Below are 16,742 nucleotides of genomic sequence, written 5' to 3'. Positions count from 1 at the left end.
GCGCACGTGGCGTGGTTTCATTGGCCATTTAATGTGACTTGGCATGCCTTGTCATTTTGACACGTGGCAGATCCCATTGGCTCTTCCATTTGACTTGGTATGCCACGTCATTTGACACGTGGCACAAAACTGGGCCTCTAGGAAGATGATATCTTGGGTTTAATAAAGTGGGTTCATCACTTTAGCCCAACTAAATGGGCTAGGCCAATGGATTAAGACTTGTTTATTTAATCCATATATGTTGGACTTACATAACTAATCTTATTATATAACCTAATAAATTTATTTGAACTAATATATCTTGAATTTAAAATATAGTCCAAATTATTTTACCGATTTAATTCCAATAAAATTTATATGCCTACACAAGGGTCTAGATTAAAAATTAGTTTGGCTATTTCAAGATCTTGCCTACGAATTCCTCAAATTTGTGTTCGTAGCGAAAGGATGAAGTTACAACGAACGGGAAGTAGAACTAGAACCGAGTTTAGATCTAGAGGAAACTAAAACTTTGGTTAGGAAATCCTCACAGGCGACGCCAAATTGTTTGACCAAAAAGTTAACCCTTTTTGTTAAAATGGTTAAATAAAAAGTTATGAGGTAAATCCTAGCCAGAGATAATTTATTCGAGATCTGAGATAGAAGACAAAAATAAACAAGCATAGCTGAAATTAAAATTTAATTACAGTCGCAATTAGATTCCGTAGTGTAATAAAATGAAGATGATTCCCAATATATCAAATGATAACGACGAATACCCACAGGAAAAGAGTCACCTGATAAAGTTGAACTTCAGATGACTGCTAGGATCTTGAGATTTGTCTCCCTTTTGGCGAAGAGCCTGAGAGGATGGAACATCTTCTCCTTTGCATGTGTCTTTATGTGTTTCCATCAACCCACCCTCTGTTACTCTCTCTCATAATATTTATACAAAGCATTTTTCTTACCCAATAATTTTTAACCGGAGTATCTAAGTTCTTGAAATATCCTGTAGAGTATTCCTCTAAAATGTTTAAGTAGAATTCTTTTGATCAGATTTTGACCTATACAAGTAGTTTAGACCATTAGAGTTAACATCAAAGCAGATTAATTTTTAGAATCCATGTTTGCCTTTTGCACGTCAGTTAATATTTCGAATAATAAAAGTGAAAACAAACACAAATAATATAGTACAGAAACCAATATCCCTTACAACATTCTCAAGCTCAAGTACAGCTAATTTAACTGAAATTAGTTTGCCTCCGATAATCGCCCATTTCTACAAAGGGTGCAAGGCCTCAGCTTTTACAATAGAAAACACAATTTCCCCGTCCTAATTCTTGAGCTACTTTAGGCCTTTGAGCTCATACGGTTCCAGATTTTCAGAAGTTTTCAAGAATTCCAAATCATCAATCTACAACATAATTGGGAGCCACAGCCAAAATCCTGTCATTTCTGGATGATGTTTGCCTTCCACTTTCCTCGCCTGCTTGTCTCCCATCATCCACAACTATCAAATGGCCTTCTCTTCGTACCAAGCTCTGTCAACAACAAACATATGTTCCAAATATCAGTTGAGCATAAGAAAAATCAAGAAGACTAATGTACTGCATAAATATCTAAAGTGTCACCTCTATAATAGCTTTCACTTTTGTGACTTCAGCTGCTGCCTCTTCCATGGAGCTGTAGTTGTTCTTCTCGTTCTGCTGACTCACATACCACTGTATAAGATCTTTCTGCCTCATTCCAGCTAACCCAGTCCCTGCGGGTGTAAATGTCGTTGAGCATTCCAGATTCAACATAAGTAAAATGTCTTATGACTCGGATTATAACTGAAACGATGCTTTTCAAGCTTTTATTAATTGATCCTGCTGTTGTTATTTCTTGTTTCCTTTTCATTCTTTCCCATATATCATGTCACAATGAAAATTTAATGCAATCTAACACTACAACCCAAATTTTGCTGGCAACTCTAAGCAAAACATTCAGTAAATTTTTTGTGAGCTGATTTACCTTCTCTCGATACAGTCTCTTCATGCTGCCTCAGTCTCAGAACAAGAGCACGGGTGACTCTCTGGAAATACTCGTCGCTGATGATTAGTTTCTTTCCTTGCTTGCTTGTAGTTTCAGCGTCATTTTCTACAAAGGATAACCAAATCAAGATACAAGGACTCTCTGCATTATGAGAAAAGGATTCCCAAAATAAATGCACATGACCAATTGGATGTTACCTACCTGCATTCCCAGATACCGACTCAGTCGGAGCCCCAGTTGGTTGATTTTCCCCTTGACCAGTACCATTTTCAGTATTACCAACACCATCCTCGCGATTCTCATCTTGGAACTCAGACAGATCAATTTCACTTGACTCCACACTGCATAAAAAATTGAATTGTCCAGTTATCTACGCTAAATTGCATGTATATTTTCGTTCATAGCCATTTGGTGCATACATCAAGTTTTACATTTCATTGTGAGGTACTACGCATTCCTCCATACCTGATTATCGATGTCTTTAACAATCTCACTGCAATTCGTACATGACGTGGTTGCACCTATCCCAGAATACACAGTTCAGTGCATATATACAATGATTTACTAACAACCAACAAGAAAATTCAGCACTTCTCGCACCTGAATATCTAAATGACTTCGAGCAATAGCCTCCGAAAGTCTGATCAATGCCTCCAACTGCCTTACAGTCATGCGGTAGGCAACTCTACTCCCTGGAGCAGTGTCACCTCGACGTAAGACGACGTATGAATCCACCAATAACTCTCTAGCTTCAGCAGTTAGCTGGGTAATACAAAATTCTTTTCAATACAACCAAAAGAAATCAGAATGTACTACAACCTTGATAGACAAAGGTGCAAAACAGACCTTAGGTTTCAGTGTTTTTGCATAGGTTATGTAACGCTTCACTTGTGCAGTGCTAAAGGGAGGATCAACTGCATTTTCCCGCTTTTGGTGAACTCTCACAATGTGATGAGCAATATTGTAGTCTGTTTGATCGTCAGGGTCATCAATCATAACATATACCAAATCAAACCTTGAAAGGATGGCAGGAGGTAGAGCAACATTATACTGTACAAGCAAACAACATCATTAGACAAATAGACATGACGAGTGAAACATGTAAGAATGATGACAAAACCCAACAGCAGGAGGAAGTGTTAGTGGCAAGCACAATAATCGTCACCTTCAGAGGTTTTGTCTTATCATAGCGCCCACCAGTGGGGTTTGCTGCAGCTAAAATTGAAGTCCGGGCATTCAATGTTGCTTGTATACCAGCTTTAGTTATGCTTATTGTCTGTTGTTCCATTGCTTCATGAATGGCAACCTTGAGATGGCAGATATGTCCAGTATCAGAGGCAAACTTGCTGAAAAGTAAACAGAAATGCTGAAGAAATGGCACGAATTAAATACCTGATCTCTAACATCCATCTTGTCAAATTCATCAATACAACAGATACCGTTGTCTGCAAGCATCAGTGCACCAGCCTAAAATCATAAAGGCAGATTTATTAGGATATGGGGTAGAAATACAAGATGATAAAAAATAAACTGAAATGGAATCCAAATAAAGAAAATGGAAGAAGAATTAACTCAATAGTGTTCTGTCTAGAGAGATAACTCACTACCAGATATTAATTTGCATTGACTTCCCCCCCCCCCCAAACAAAAAAAGCAAGAAATTCACATTGATGAAGTAAAAGGGCAGCCGGTGCACAAAGCATCCCGCGTTTACGCAGGGTTCGGGGAAGGGCTACACCCTCTGATGCAAGCACCAATGGCTGACATCAGAATAAAATATATTCAGATATTTTGATTAAGTGTAGAATAAAATATATTCAGATACATCAATAGCTTGGATTCTAGGAAGTCATTAGATCTCATCACGCCAACATCAGAATCTAGACGAGCTTCGTGCACTTGGGACTGCAGATAACATAGTCACAGGCCACTATTCCATGTCACTACAGGTGACAACTTTTTAGACTTCTCAATGCATCTAGCTTATATTATGCTCTCTATAATAAACTATCCAACTTTGTGACAAAGTAAAAAGTTGCATACTACCTCAATACAGAATTCTCCAGTTTCTGGTTCTTTGGCCACTGTTGCTGTCAACCCAGCAGCAGATGAGGATTTCCCTGAAGTATAGACAGATCGAGGAACCAGACCTGATGTGTATCTAGGCAATAGATGAAGTAGCAGAAGTTAGTCATTTGCTAGGAGATAGAAAAAGAAAGAAAAAAAAAGGAAGAGAAGAAAGCACACTTGAGGAACTGAGATTTTGCACAGCTAGGATCCCCAACAATGCAAACATTGATGTCCCCTCTTAAATTAATGCCTTCGTGAGTAAACTTGTGAACACCACCCAAAAGCATGAGCAGTATTGCCCTCTTGATATCTGGGTGACCAAAAACAGTTGGAGCAATGCTCTCAACAAGCTTATTGAAAAAATCCGGAGTATTCCTCATTCGTTGGATGTCATCTAGCTCTTCAGCCTGCCAATAGAGTGATCAACCAAAGCTGACTCAGCCAAGCATACTAAAACGTTGACATGCACATGACTACAAGCAAAGGGAGCTTTCAAACTCCAATGCAGTTGTTACATATTCATGGACGGCCACAGCCTCTTATTCGCACAAGGACGAGGCTAAGTAACTAAGTGTGATCCGACAACCCTTCTCCCCCTCCCCAAAATATATGACAATTGTGTGTGCGTGTGCGCATATATATATATATATATAGACACACACACATATGTTTACTACGGATGTGTCGAAAAATATGCAAAGTTCTAGAGCACAAAGACTTGGATAGTCTTCCCAATGGTGATTGCCTTTATGAACCCTATAAAAACTGTGAAACTATGTATACTGAAATATATGCCAGATACTCTACTTATGTTTTTTGATAGATGAAAAGTGAAAATGACAAATGAAAGACCAACCATGAACTGTGGATTGTCATCTTCATCAACATCTCTTCTCCTATTTCTGATGTCATTGTCCCTTCGGCCATCACATATCTGGGTGAAAGAGATGCATCCAATATCAGTATGTTAGATGTAGTAAAGAGTAGAAGTAGGGACTGCATTTGCAAACAAATAGTACACTCATTCAACTTCAAATAGGTCCAAATTTAATAATCACCAAGGAGATGCTCCTTTATGGGTCCCAGTCAGAAATAGAAGTTAACTAATTCCAAAGTGTCACTAACCTGAACAGAGTTGGCAATAAAGGCTAATCGATATGAGAGGTCCCTGACACCCAAGGCCCTAAGGCCCTTCACACCTTCTTGACCACCGGTGGCATTCCTTCGCTGAGATGCATCTCGGCGACTTTCAGCTCTCTCCCCAGGAGAAGCAAGTGCAAGTAGGTCAGGTATCACTACAACAGTACCAGTAAATATGACCCTGCAACAGAGTAGGCACACCAATGAGAATGCAACATATCCAACTTAAGTACTAGGTTTATCCACCGGTATAGAGTGATTGTACTTACGTGTCACCTGCCCTGGCTTGTTCCACAATGTCATGGCGTAGAATGACATCAAGTGATCTCGGAAGGGACCCCGCTGGTATCTCCTTGGAGGTCTCCTGCATTCGCACCCTCTGCCAGTCTGCAAATTTGCTCTCTTGTCTAAGTAGTGCCCACCTTGCTTTGTTTTGACATGTTGCATTCATGCAAATTATGGGCTACAAAGACAAAAAATAGACAAAAAAAAAGTCAAAAGACGTTAACAAGTACTAGTAAAACAGTAGACATGGAGGAATAAGCACTGGATAAGTCAGTGCTTGGTCACAAAGCCTATTCTGATTACTTCAGCCAATATTCAACTTGGCAATGTTGTTATTCTGAGATATTAAATTTTGGTATCGGAAGGCAAAATAGTTTTTTCTTTTCTTTTTCATTGAATGAGATAAGTTTCCATTATGCTTTTTTTGTGTGGTAACTATGAACAATTTTATTAATTACCAAGTAAGGCTATACAAATCCAGCAAAACAAAACTCAGTCTGCTGATCTATCTATAAGTCAAGAAAGACACCTATAAAGAACTATCTTGGCTTTCAGGAAGACTATGGCACACCTACTAGCGAGGGTTTCCATTTCTCTCTAAAGTAGCAGTCACTCCTAACTCAAGCCACACCTATAAACTCATTTCCATTATGCTTTTCATTAGGAAAGAAACGAATAACCTCTCCATCATTGATGGCATCCACAAATAACAAGGCCAAATATTATACTACCAAAAACTAGTGGCGAAACCACAGATTCTGACAAGGGTATTCAAGAAAATCCAAAAATGCAATACCTGGAATTTGAACCTGTATTTATCTATGTTAAAGGAGGTTCAAAAATTTTAATATGCATAAAAATTATTGCTTTTACCCTATTTAAGTAGTATAACTTTCAGTCACTACCAGCAGCAATAAAATGACAATCTTATAAACAAATGATCGAATAGGAAATAAACCTCGGTATATTTGAATTGCTGTTCAACATTCTTGATTACTGTTCCACAGTCCAAGCATTTGAAGGTTCCCTGCAGAAGCTCTGGTCGGACCTCACTGGTACGGGTTACCACTCCAGTTACCGACACCAATTTCCCTATCTCTGCTGTAGTCAATTCTCTCAATCTGGGCCCAATTTCCCCAAATTAGCTAAATGCAATTAATCAAGAGCACATAAAAAGGGAACAGAATTATAATGAAGTGAACCTCTTAATCAAGGGGAGATTGTAAAAGGCAACATTGATGTCCTTATTAGGATTATCATCAGTGATGAAAGTAGGCTTCCGTTCCATCACGAATCTCTTGCACGCATTTTTCAGATAGGATTCGAATCTACAAGGAAATTCGAAGTTTGAGTTATTTTTATTTTTACTTAAGATACACACTGAAAAAAGGAAAAATAAAAAATAAAATACCTGAGAAACTCATCGGAGATGGCTTTTTGGAGAATATCATTGAAGCGCATAACATGTGAGAAATCAATGAACATGGTATTGGACTCATTAGGTCTCATGGCTTCTATCTCCGACTCGTAAAATGACTCACGCGAGTTGGCATCCACTCGAAAACTGATAGCACAATGTCAGATCCAGAAAGACAAAAAGGGGAGAAAATGTGAAAAAACAAATAAAAACTGAAACAACCTCTTAAGGAACTCCAAGAAGATGTTTTCGACACGGACGGCTTTCTCGTCGACGAAGTACCCACCACCGCCATAGCTGTCCATTTTTTGATATCTCAAGGGAAGATCAAAAAGCAAAATGAAAGTTCCACAGAGAGATAGAGAGAGAGAGAGACAAAATAGATACGGAGACGACGAGGGGTTTGGCGGGAAAACTAATATAGGCCGCCGCTCTTATGCTCTCGAGTTCCCGCCAAATTAATCCTACGCCGTGCGCCACACCACTCGCATCATGTGGGCTTTCGGGCCCTTTTAAGCTCTCCAAAGCCCAAACCAGTCGTAAACACGAAGGCACTCTCACATCAAGTTATCCAAATCTCCAAAGCCCAAAACATGCAATGACACTATCTTCATACAAAATGGGCCCAATAATGTTAAAACTTTTTGGGAAAAGATCATTTTTAGCTCGCGGCCAAAACTATTTATATTTGATAACCAAAAAAATTGTATTTGTTTGTATATAATATATATATATATATATATACTATTTTACTTTCCAAAAACTGTCCTCGAGGTTTCGAGCATATCAGTGTAAGACCATTGCAAGTTTTTTTTATAACAGGATAAAATTGGAAGCACATAGTCTTTTAAATGTAAGGATACTTTTTGAAATTAGAGAAATACAAAAATTATTGTCTCTGAGAATATTATTGTTTTCTTCTTCGACTTTATTTGACGGAGGGTATTATAATTTTAGATCTTCAAAAACAATCTAGGCATGGGTTGGCATAAGTTTTAACATCTTACATGAGTTTAACAACAAAAGACACGTGTAAGAGATAGCTGCAAATAATCTAATACGTACTTAATTAAAGTTAATCCACATTATTGGTTTCCACATTTCTCATGAAGTCAGAAGTAATATTGTTGAATTAGCTTTCCAATATTTGTATATAGTTTCACACGTTCCTTCATTCCTAGCCTTAATCAATACAGCGGTGAAACTAGGAATATCTGATATTTGGTGTATATACATGTTATAAAGTTTTTCTGACACCTTTAAAATATGTTAATAAGTGTAAACAATAATGTGTACTTACGAATATGAGAATGAACACATCAACAATTAGCTTTGATCAATGCGAAAGAACATGAGCTTCCAATTTTAAATTTTTAAAGGTAAGGAGTGGCATATTACTTCAACACCTCTATAAATATTTTTATCCACATTATGATATATATGTGAAAAATAGACATCTCAGAGACTCAGACTTCTACGCCTAATTTTGAACTGTCGCTATTAATTAGCAAGAATTTTGTTGTGTAATCAGTAGAATTGTGAAGATTAGCGGCTTGGCCATTTGAATGCTTGTGGGATATACGGTTATTTATTGAGGAACTAATCCACGTGTTATGCAGTCCAAGTGAGATTTAAAGCTGAACTATTTAATCAATGATGCCTCAACTTTTATCTAGAAATTAAGTGCCCGTTTGGATTAGCTGATTTGAAGTAGCGTTTAAGTATTGAAATTGATTTAATAAAGGGAAATTACCAGCTATGTCCATTTATAGATAGCTCGTTACAAAAATTGACCAATTGATAAAATATTACTAATATTAGCCAAATTAGTCAATTAGCTATTTGTAGCAAAAAAATATCAAATTTTTGCTTTGTTTTGAGTAGGTGTTATTAGAATAGATTGGGCACAACTTAAGGAGCTCGAATCTCATTTTTGGGATGATTTGGTGAAGTTTTGAGGTGGTTTGAATTGAAAATTCGGTAAAAACTGAACATGAAAAAAATGATATGTGTATCATACTGTGTATCACATATATATCATATTTGTATCTATTGTGCATCACATGTATATCCATGTATATCTGTGTGTGAGATACATGCGTGATACATGTTTGATACATGTGTCGCAGAAAACCTTTTTGAACTCGATTTACTTACGAATTTTGATACAAAACCAGTCCAAATCACCTCCAATCTTCCTCAAATTTTGTATATTGACTTATCTATATATTTTTAATGAATTTCAAATATACCCATTGAAAAAGTTCCTTTTTTGTTTAGATTTTTGGAATATTGTATATATTTTTTGTATTTCATCATAGCTGATAGTCGAGACACACTCCATGATGATATTAACAAATTTCACTAGCATTCCAAACTCCAACAAGACCATTCGCAGAAAATCCCACTCGACAGTATCATATGCTTTCCTGATGTCTACTTTCACTAGACACCTGGGGGCATTCCTTTTTCTATTATAACCTTTGACTAATTCATGGGCCACAATGACATTATCCAAGATGTTCCTTCCTGCAATAAAAACTGGTTGCGATGGCCGTACAATTTTGTCCACCGCTAGTTTAAGTCTGGTAGTGATCACCTTGGCTATCAGTTTATACAATGTTGTGCAACATGCAATAGGCCTAAATTCCTTGACATAGGTGGGGTTTGAAAATTTTGGCACTTAAGTAATGATTGTGTAGTTGATCTCTTTAAGGATTTTACCAGTCTCAAAGAATTGCAGTGTAGCCTTACTAACATCTTTCTCCCACTATGTCCCAATTTGCTTTGAAGAATTCAACATGGAATTCTCCCTCCCCTTCCCCCCTTCCCCCGAGGGGAGGGGGGCTTTGTCAGCTGGTAAATCATTCAGAGCCTGAAGTATTTCCTCTTTCATCACTAGCTTGATCAGACCTTGTTGATCCTCCTTATTGAGGCAATATCCATCCTTTGCTATGGTACTGTTTAGGCATGACATTTCACTGGCCTTCGTACCCAATAACTCATGGAAGATTTGAATGAACTCTTGCTGAACTTATGCCTAATCAGTTACTAGTAAAAATGTTGGTCAAATTAAAAGTCTTATAAACTGAAAAATCATAAGTTGGGGTGACTAACTTATGACTTATGTCTGATTTTAGCTTATAAGCACTTGGAGCGTCTACCAAACGCGTAGATAAGTTAAAAGGTGCTTATAAGCCAGTTTAATAGCTTATAAGCTTAGTCAAACTCCCTCTTAGAGGGTGTTTGGCTAAGCTTATAAGCTGGTCAAACTAGCTTATAAGCACTTTTCGGCTTATCTACGCGTTTGGTAAAGTTAAAGTGCTTATAAGCCATGTGCTTATAAGTCAAAAACAAGCCAAAAGCCATAAGCTGGTCACCCCAACTTATGAATTTTTAGCTTATAAGCACTTTAAGTTTGACCAAGATTTTTACTATTTTATCCTTAAAATATTTCTTTTTAGAACAAAACTCCTACATCGATACTTACTGCCTCAAGTATTTTTTCAACCTACCCCCCTCCCCCCGCCTCTTCAAGTTTGCAATTCTAATTGACTATTTAAGATAAGCAAATTCTTTATTACTTTGCATATTTGTATCTATGTGGTTGTGTATTAATCTTTGAACTGTATGTAATAGATGAGAACATATCAACTTTTAAGTGTTGTGGTGATGAAGATAGTGTTTGTTTCTCTTCAAATATTTTGTCCTATTTAGGTTTATTTTGTATTGAGAAACTTTGTCAATTTATTAATTATTATAACTTATGATTATATGCTTATCATTAAATAAAATATATCTATCATAAAAATTATCTTATCTAAGCACAATTGTATTTAAAATAAAATAACAAATAGAATATTTTGTATTTTGAATCGATATGGCATCTAAAATTTTGAAGAAATTACGCCCTTATAAGTGTAAACATTTCTAAGGTTATTTAAGTCATTTTAATAGAAAAAGAGCTTATCATCACTTTTTAATCAATTACTCCAGCAGCTTATTATCAATTTCAGCACTTGTATCTAAACACGTAACTGCTTATTTATTAAAGGAAAACTTACACAAATGTCCCAAATAAATCTCAACTTACCAATCTCTAGCCATTAATTATAGACTTACCAAAACTAGCTAACAAAAATTGAAAAACCAAATAATAGGGTTCTTTCTCTCAAAGAATCACATGCAAAAATTACCTTATATATTTTTAAGCGTATATAAGGTAACAATACTAGATACAAGACGGAAAGGAAATTTAAATAGTATGACACAACATTGTCACTAGCTAACTTAGATAAAAAACCTACCAGACTAGTCTCACAACGGTACGAAGTAAGGCAAAGATTCAACTACCTCCTAACCTATAATGCTAATACTCGACCTCCACATCTTCCTATATCAATTGTCATTTCCTCGAAAATCTACAGTCTCGCCATGTCCTGCCTCATCACCTCTCCTCAATACTTCTTCGGCCGCCCTCTACCTCTTCTTGTGCCCTCCACAACCAGTCGCTCACACCTCCTTACCGGGGCAACTAAGCTCCTCCTCTGTACATGCCCGAACTATCTAAGCTTCGCTTCGTGCATCTTGTCATCGATGGGAGCCACACGCACCTTCTCCCGAATATCATTGTTCATACTCTTATCCATCCTAGTGTGCCCGCACACCCACCTCAACATCCTCATCTCTGCTACTTTCATATTCTGGATATGTGAGTTCTTAACAGGCCAACACTCAGCCCCGTACGTACATCATGGCCGGTCTAACTACCGCATTATAGAACTTACCTTTGAGTATCGGTGGAACTCTGTTGTCACACAGGACTCCAGATTCTAACCTCCACTTAATCGATTTTATCCCAATGTGGTGTGTGACATCCTCGTCGATCTCCCCTCCCCCTGAATAACCGACCCAAGGTACTTGAAGTTGCCTCTACTTGGGATGACCTGTGAGTCAAGCCTCACATCCACGCCCAGTTCCCCCCGCTCAGTGCTGAACTTACACTCTAGGTATTCCGTCTTCGTCCTGCTCAGCTTGAAACCCTTAGACTCAAGAGCCTGTCTCCAAACCTCTAGCCTCTCGTTAACACCAACTTGCGGCTCATTAATCAGAACTATGTCATCGGCGAATAGCATGCACCATGACACCTTCCCTTGAATATGGTGTGTTAACGCTTCCATCACCGGGGCGAACAAGAAAGGAAACCCAAATTTGAAACGGGAGAAATGAATACAATAAATCCGCTTTGTCCTCTTCTTTTAAGAGACACGAAGAATCTCTGTGGATGGGATCAGTGCTAGTAGTTGTGATAGTATTAATGCAACGAAGGAACGACAAGTCATAGAGACTATAGTGATATAGTATATAGGTAGGTTATAAGAGAGAAAGAGAGACATGTTCAGATGGTAAAACTGACAACTACTGAAAATATGTGGGCTTTTAAAACTGATCAGGAGAAAGGCAGCGTAAGAAATGGCAGAAGAGAAGACGAACTGGTCAATGCTAATCCACAACATAAACTACCAGATTCAGCCGTTTCATTTTGGGTAAAACGATTTGCCCTCTTTTTCTTTCTGTTTTGTACCTCTCATTCTCTGACGTTATATTTAATTAATTTGTCTCTCCCCTCTTCATGCATGCTAGTAGAATTAGACTTATTGAACTAAAAAGTGGTAGGGCCGTGCCCGAAGCATTGTACGTTCAAATAAGGTTCGGGAAAGGTCCTCCTCCAATGCTCCAATGGAGTAATGATGTAGACAGTCTACCCAAACACAAGTATTAATGACTAATTTCACAGTATGAACTCATGACCTATAAATCACACAAAGATAATTTTACCAATTCTCCTAACACTAACCTTCAGAATTATACTTATTGAACTGAATTCACATAAAATGCAATCTTTATGGAACATGTGGAAAAACTTTGCACGTGGCTATAAGAGGGCAAAAACGGAATTTTCATGGGTGCACGCGAAATATAACAGTGATTTCTTGTCAGGGTACAGAAGGGGAGCGTTAGCATAACTGGTAAATTTTTTGCTATGTGACCAGAAGGTCACGGGTTCGAGTAATGTAAGACTGTATATAATAGACTCTTGTGGTACTACCCTTTTTCGGACCTTGTGTATAACGGGAGCTTAGTGCACCGGGCTGTCTTTTTTCTTATCAGGTATGCTTTATTTTTTGGTTTTATATATAGCCAAAAAATATCAACAAACGGATTGCTTTGTTTTGTATTTTAAGTGTGTTTAATAGTCGAAACGATGTCATTTTTTGGGAAAAAAATACTCCTCCAATTGGTGACTAAAAACTATTTTTACAAAATTTATATATTAAAGATTAATAATAATATTAATAAAATAAATTGTATTTTGATTAAATTTATATATGAAAGATTGATAAGAGTAATAATGTCTAAATGATGATTTGAGCAAATTAAATAATATGAAATTTAATTTAATTTAAAATAGTTATAAAAGAATAATTTCCGTCCGTATTCATCTTCAATTTGGTGGAGACCAACCACCAAGATATGACTTCCTTGTGAAAAATATTTTGCAATAAAATAACTTCCGTCATACTTAAATTAAATTCTTATTGAGTTTAAAGCTTTTAATAACTCGTAAATAAAAGTCAATATTTTTGATGTAATTTAACCTATTATCACTAGAACTTTCTATTAGTCATCATTTTACAGATTATTAATCCAGCTTAATTACCGTATGAAATTATTTACAATTAGTTTTAGTGACTTTATAATTTAATAGTTTTCACACCTTTTTTTGTGAAATATTTTAAATGATCAGTATATAAAAGAGTCGTATCTTTTTAATACCTAACCTCACTGCTCTCTAGCTACTCATTGTAAAAAGGTATCCACTCATCCGTCGCACCTCACAACACAAACACACAGATTCTTTCATCTTTTCTCGCCGCTTCAAATTCTCAATTCTTCCTTTATTTAGCAGTCCATGGAGTTGTCATCAGTTCAACAACCACCAGCTCTTAACCAACACCGACAGGAGCAAGAGCAAGATGATGAGGCTGCAGCAAGTTTTAGCAGATCACTGGTGAAAATGCATGATAAGGAACAAGAAACAGGGCGTAACCGTTACTACATGATTTTGTTGGGAATCAACTACATGTGTCTCTTTGTTGGTTCTGTCTCATCAAGTTTGCTTTCAAAATTCTACTTCAATCACAAAGGTGGCAGCAGATGGGTTTCCACTTGGGTACAATCTGCTGGCTTTCCTCTTCTTCTCTTCCCAATTTACCTCTTCAAAATTTGTACCGATAGAAAACCATTCACTGGCTTCACCCCTAAAATCTTGTGCCTCTCCATTTGCATCGGCTTTTTTTTAGGTATCAACAACCTTCTCTTTTCTTGGGGAAATTCTTATCTTCCCGTTTCGACAAATTCTCTTGTTTTGTCTACTCAGCTAGCCTTCACTCTCATCACTTCCGTGATTATCGTCAAGCAAAAAATCACGTTTGCAAATTTGAACTGCGTGATTCTACTTACTGTTAGTTCAGTGCTCTTAGCCTTAGGTTCAAGCCACGACAAGCCACGTGGCTTGACAAAGGGAAAATACTTTATAGGATTTTTCTCAACTGTGGGTGCGGGATTGTTATTCGCTCTTTATCTCCCAATCATGGAGAAGATATACCGAAAAGTTTACTGCTACGCTATGGTTGTAGAAATGCAGCTGGTGATGGAGATGGCGGCGACGGCGTTAGCTACCGTCGGAATGGCGGCAGGCGGCGGTTTCTCGGAGATGAAGACGGAGAGCATAAAAGTGTTCGATTTGGGTGCAAAGGCTTACTGGCTGACGGTGGGGTTTAATGTGGTGACGTGGCAGTTGTGCTTCATGGGTACTGCCGGAATGGTGTTCTTAACGACGTCGTTGACCGGAGGTGTGTGCATGACGGCGTTAATGGGGATAAACGTGTTGGGAGGGGTGTTAGTTTACGGTGATCATTTTGGTGGACTTAAGGCAGTTTCCACTTTACTCTGCCTTTGGGGATTTTGTTCTTATATTTACGGCATTTATATCAAAACGAAAGAGCAAGAAAACCAGATGGACAGTTCAAATTCCAGAAAGAAGATGAGTATTGATCATCAACCTCATCAGTTCATGGAACTTGCAGAAGTTGTAACGCACAACTCCTGACCCTCATGCTGGTCACGTGCCAACTCTCTCTCTCATTGTTTTTGTTTTATTCGTTTTAAGGTGGTGTGTTGATAAAAAAAAATGTTTTAGGGTGAAGTCGTAATATTAAGTAGGGGCATCAATGAGTCAGTGACAAGTGTTTGCACTCATGTTAATTAATGGAAAAGTGAGGACTAAAAACTAAACTAATTGTTTTGGCTTATAACCAAGAAACAAGAAAAAAAATGAAAATATTGTTTCTTCTTTTGGTTGTTCATTGGTCTTATCACCAGCATAAATGACATCGCATCCACTTCCATGAGTTAAACAAAGGGACAAATTAAAGAGGATAGATATGTTTGAGGTGTAAGTTTATACTTATAGTGTAAGTTTATACTTATATGACAATTAAGTTTAAACTTGGGGGTCACTTCTTTTTTATTTTCCATGACATGATAAATTCAAACAATATATACTCTTCGTTTTATTTTATTTGGCGTAAGTTGACTTAGCATAAAATTTGATGTTAGAAAAAGATTTTTTTTAGAATTTTTAGTCTTAAATAATTTATAATATAATTTTAAATTCGCGCTCTTAAATATGTCATAATATTTATATAACTAAAAAGCTTTTCAATAAAAAATATTGAAAGATATCATTGTTTCGGAATAGGCTAATGAATAAATAGTGTCTAAGTAAAATAAAACCTACTTAGTATCACATGTGATAATCAACTCAAAAGATCCTAATTTGCACATCCAGGATTAACCCTTTAATCATTGCGCACAAGTTACAAATGCAAGCTCCAAATCCAAATATTTTAAATGATTTTGGAGACACACAATACTTTAATTTAATCATCATTAGTAATTAAGTACTACATTTTAATGGAATAAAACAAGTGGCACTTACATTTTTAAAAATTAAGGGGCAAGTGTTGCATCAACTTTGATCTTCCCTATCACGTTAAATATGTCATCTCTCCACGTCATTAAACATCGAAGAGTTACTTATTGCTTCTTGTTGTTGTTTTTTTTCTCTAAAGAAAAGAATCAATTTTGAAAAACAAACTGAAAAAAGGAAAGAAGTTTTAACAATTGTACGAACGAGCCTGGGTTATTTGGGAAAAAAGAAGAAATAACTGGTAATTGAAAAATAGCAGCAATTTCAAAAGTCATCGAAATTTAGTCATTTTTTTTATGTAAAGATAAAATCTGAAACAAAATATCCTTAAAAATCCGGAAAAATCTAACATAATATGCTAGAGTTCGAATTTTTTACATGAGATTCCAACATAATGTGCTGGAGTTCCAACATAATATCTGGAAATTTATACGCAGGAGCTCCATAGTATATTATGTTGTAACTTTTCGTGTTTCAACAAAACAATGGCTATTTTTCGATGACTTTGCAAACGTTGGCTATTTTTTATTACCAGTCTGAAAATTGACTGGCCCGTGCTATTTTTACGGCTATTTTGTAAGAGAATAGACATCATCAACAACAGCAACAACAACCCAGTATAATTCCACTTAGTGAGGTCTGGGGAGGGTAGTGTGTACGCATACCTTACCCCTACCCTGGAGTAGAGAGGCTGTTTCCAGTAGACCCTCGGCATCCTTCCCTCCAAGAACTTCCCACCTTGCTCTTGGGGAGACTCGAACT

At 36.9% G+C, this 16,742-nt stretch overlaps 2 protein-coding genes across 2 annotated transcripts; one reads left to right on the top strand and one right to left on the bottom strand.

The window, feature by feature from the left end:
• Positions 1-1,146: 1,146 nt before the first annotated feature.
• Positions 1,147-7,340, bottom strand: LOC104245342 (DNA replication licensing factor MCM6). Its single transcript, XM_009800935.2, has 18 exons — positions 7,148-7,340; positions 6,920-7,072; positions 6,711-6,836; positions 6,467-6,629; positions 5,493-5,686; positions 5,209-5,404; positions 4,940-5,017; positions 4,261-4,490; positions 4,060-4,174; positions 3,406-3,480; positions 3,179-3,319; positions 2,860-3,063; positions 2,614-2,775; positions 2,479-2,534; positions 2,215-2,354; positions 1,993-2,118; positions 1,611-1,741; positions 1,147-1,520 (listed from the first exon to the last, which is right to left on the bottom strand). Exons 1-18 carry the CDS (start codon positions 7,228-7,230, stop codon positions 1,389-1,391), a joined length of 2,505 nt encoding a protein of 834 aa, XP_009799237.1. The 5' UTR covers positions 7,231-7,340; the 3' UTR covers positions 1,147-1,388.
• A 6,447-nt stretch (positions 7,341-13,787) lies between these two features.
• LOC104245341 (probable purine permease 4) lies at positions 13,788-15,342 on the top strand. Its single transcript, XM_009800934.2, has one exon. It carries the CDS (start codon positions 13,899-13,901, stop codon positions 15,096-15,098), a length of 1,200 nt encoding a protein of 399 aa, XP_009799236.1. The 5' UTR covers positions 13,788-13,898; the 3' UTR covers positions 15,099-15,342.
• The last annotated feature ends 1,400 nt before the right edge of the window (positions 15,343-16,742 follow it).

Source organism: Nicotiana sylvestris, chromosome 2 (assembly GCF_000393655.2).
Source record: "Nicotiana sylvestris chromosome 2, ASM39365v2, whole genome shotgun sequence".
Taxonomy (NCBI): domain Eukaryota; kingdom Viridiplantae; phylum Streptophyta; class Magnoliopsida; order Solanales; family Solanaceae; genus Nicotiana; species Nicotiana sylvestris.
Note: the sequence above shows the minus strand (reverse complement) of the source record. Positions and strands in the feature narration are given on the sequence as shown.

Excerpts from the sequence above, each read along its gene's own strand:
- LOC104245341 (XM_009800934.2), top strand. The coding sequence starts at position 13,899 with ATGGAGTTGTCATCAGTTCAACAACCACCAGCTCTTAACCAACACCGA.
- LOC104245342 (XM_009800935.2), bottom strand. The coding sequence starts at position 7,230 with ATGGACAGCTATGGCGGTGGTGGGTACTTCGTCGACGAGAAAGCCGTC. Across the intron at positions 4,175-4,260 it reads GCAAAATCTCAGTTCCTCAA|ATACACATCAGGTCTGGTTC; the intron begins GTGTGCTTTCTT and ends TCTATTGCCTAG. Across the intron at positions 2,355-2,478 it reads TTAAAGACATCGATAATCAG|TGTGGAGTCAAGTGAAATTG; the intron begins GTATGGAGGAAT and ends TTTTTTATGCAG.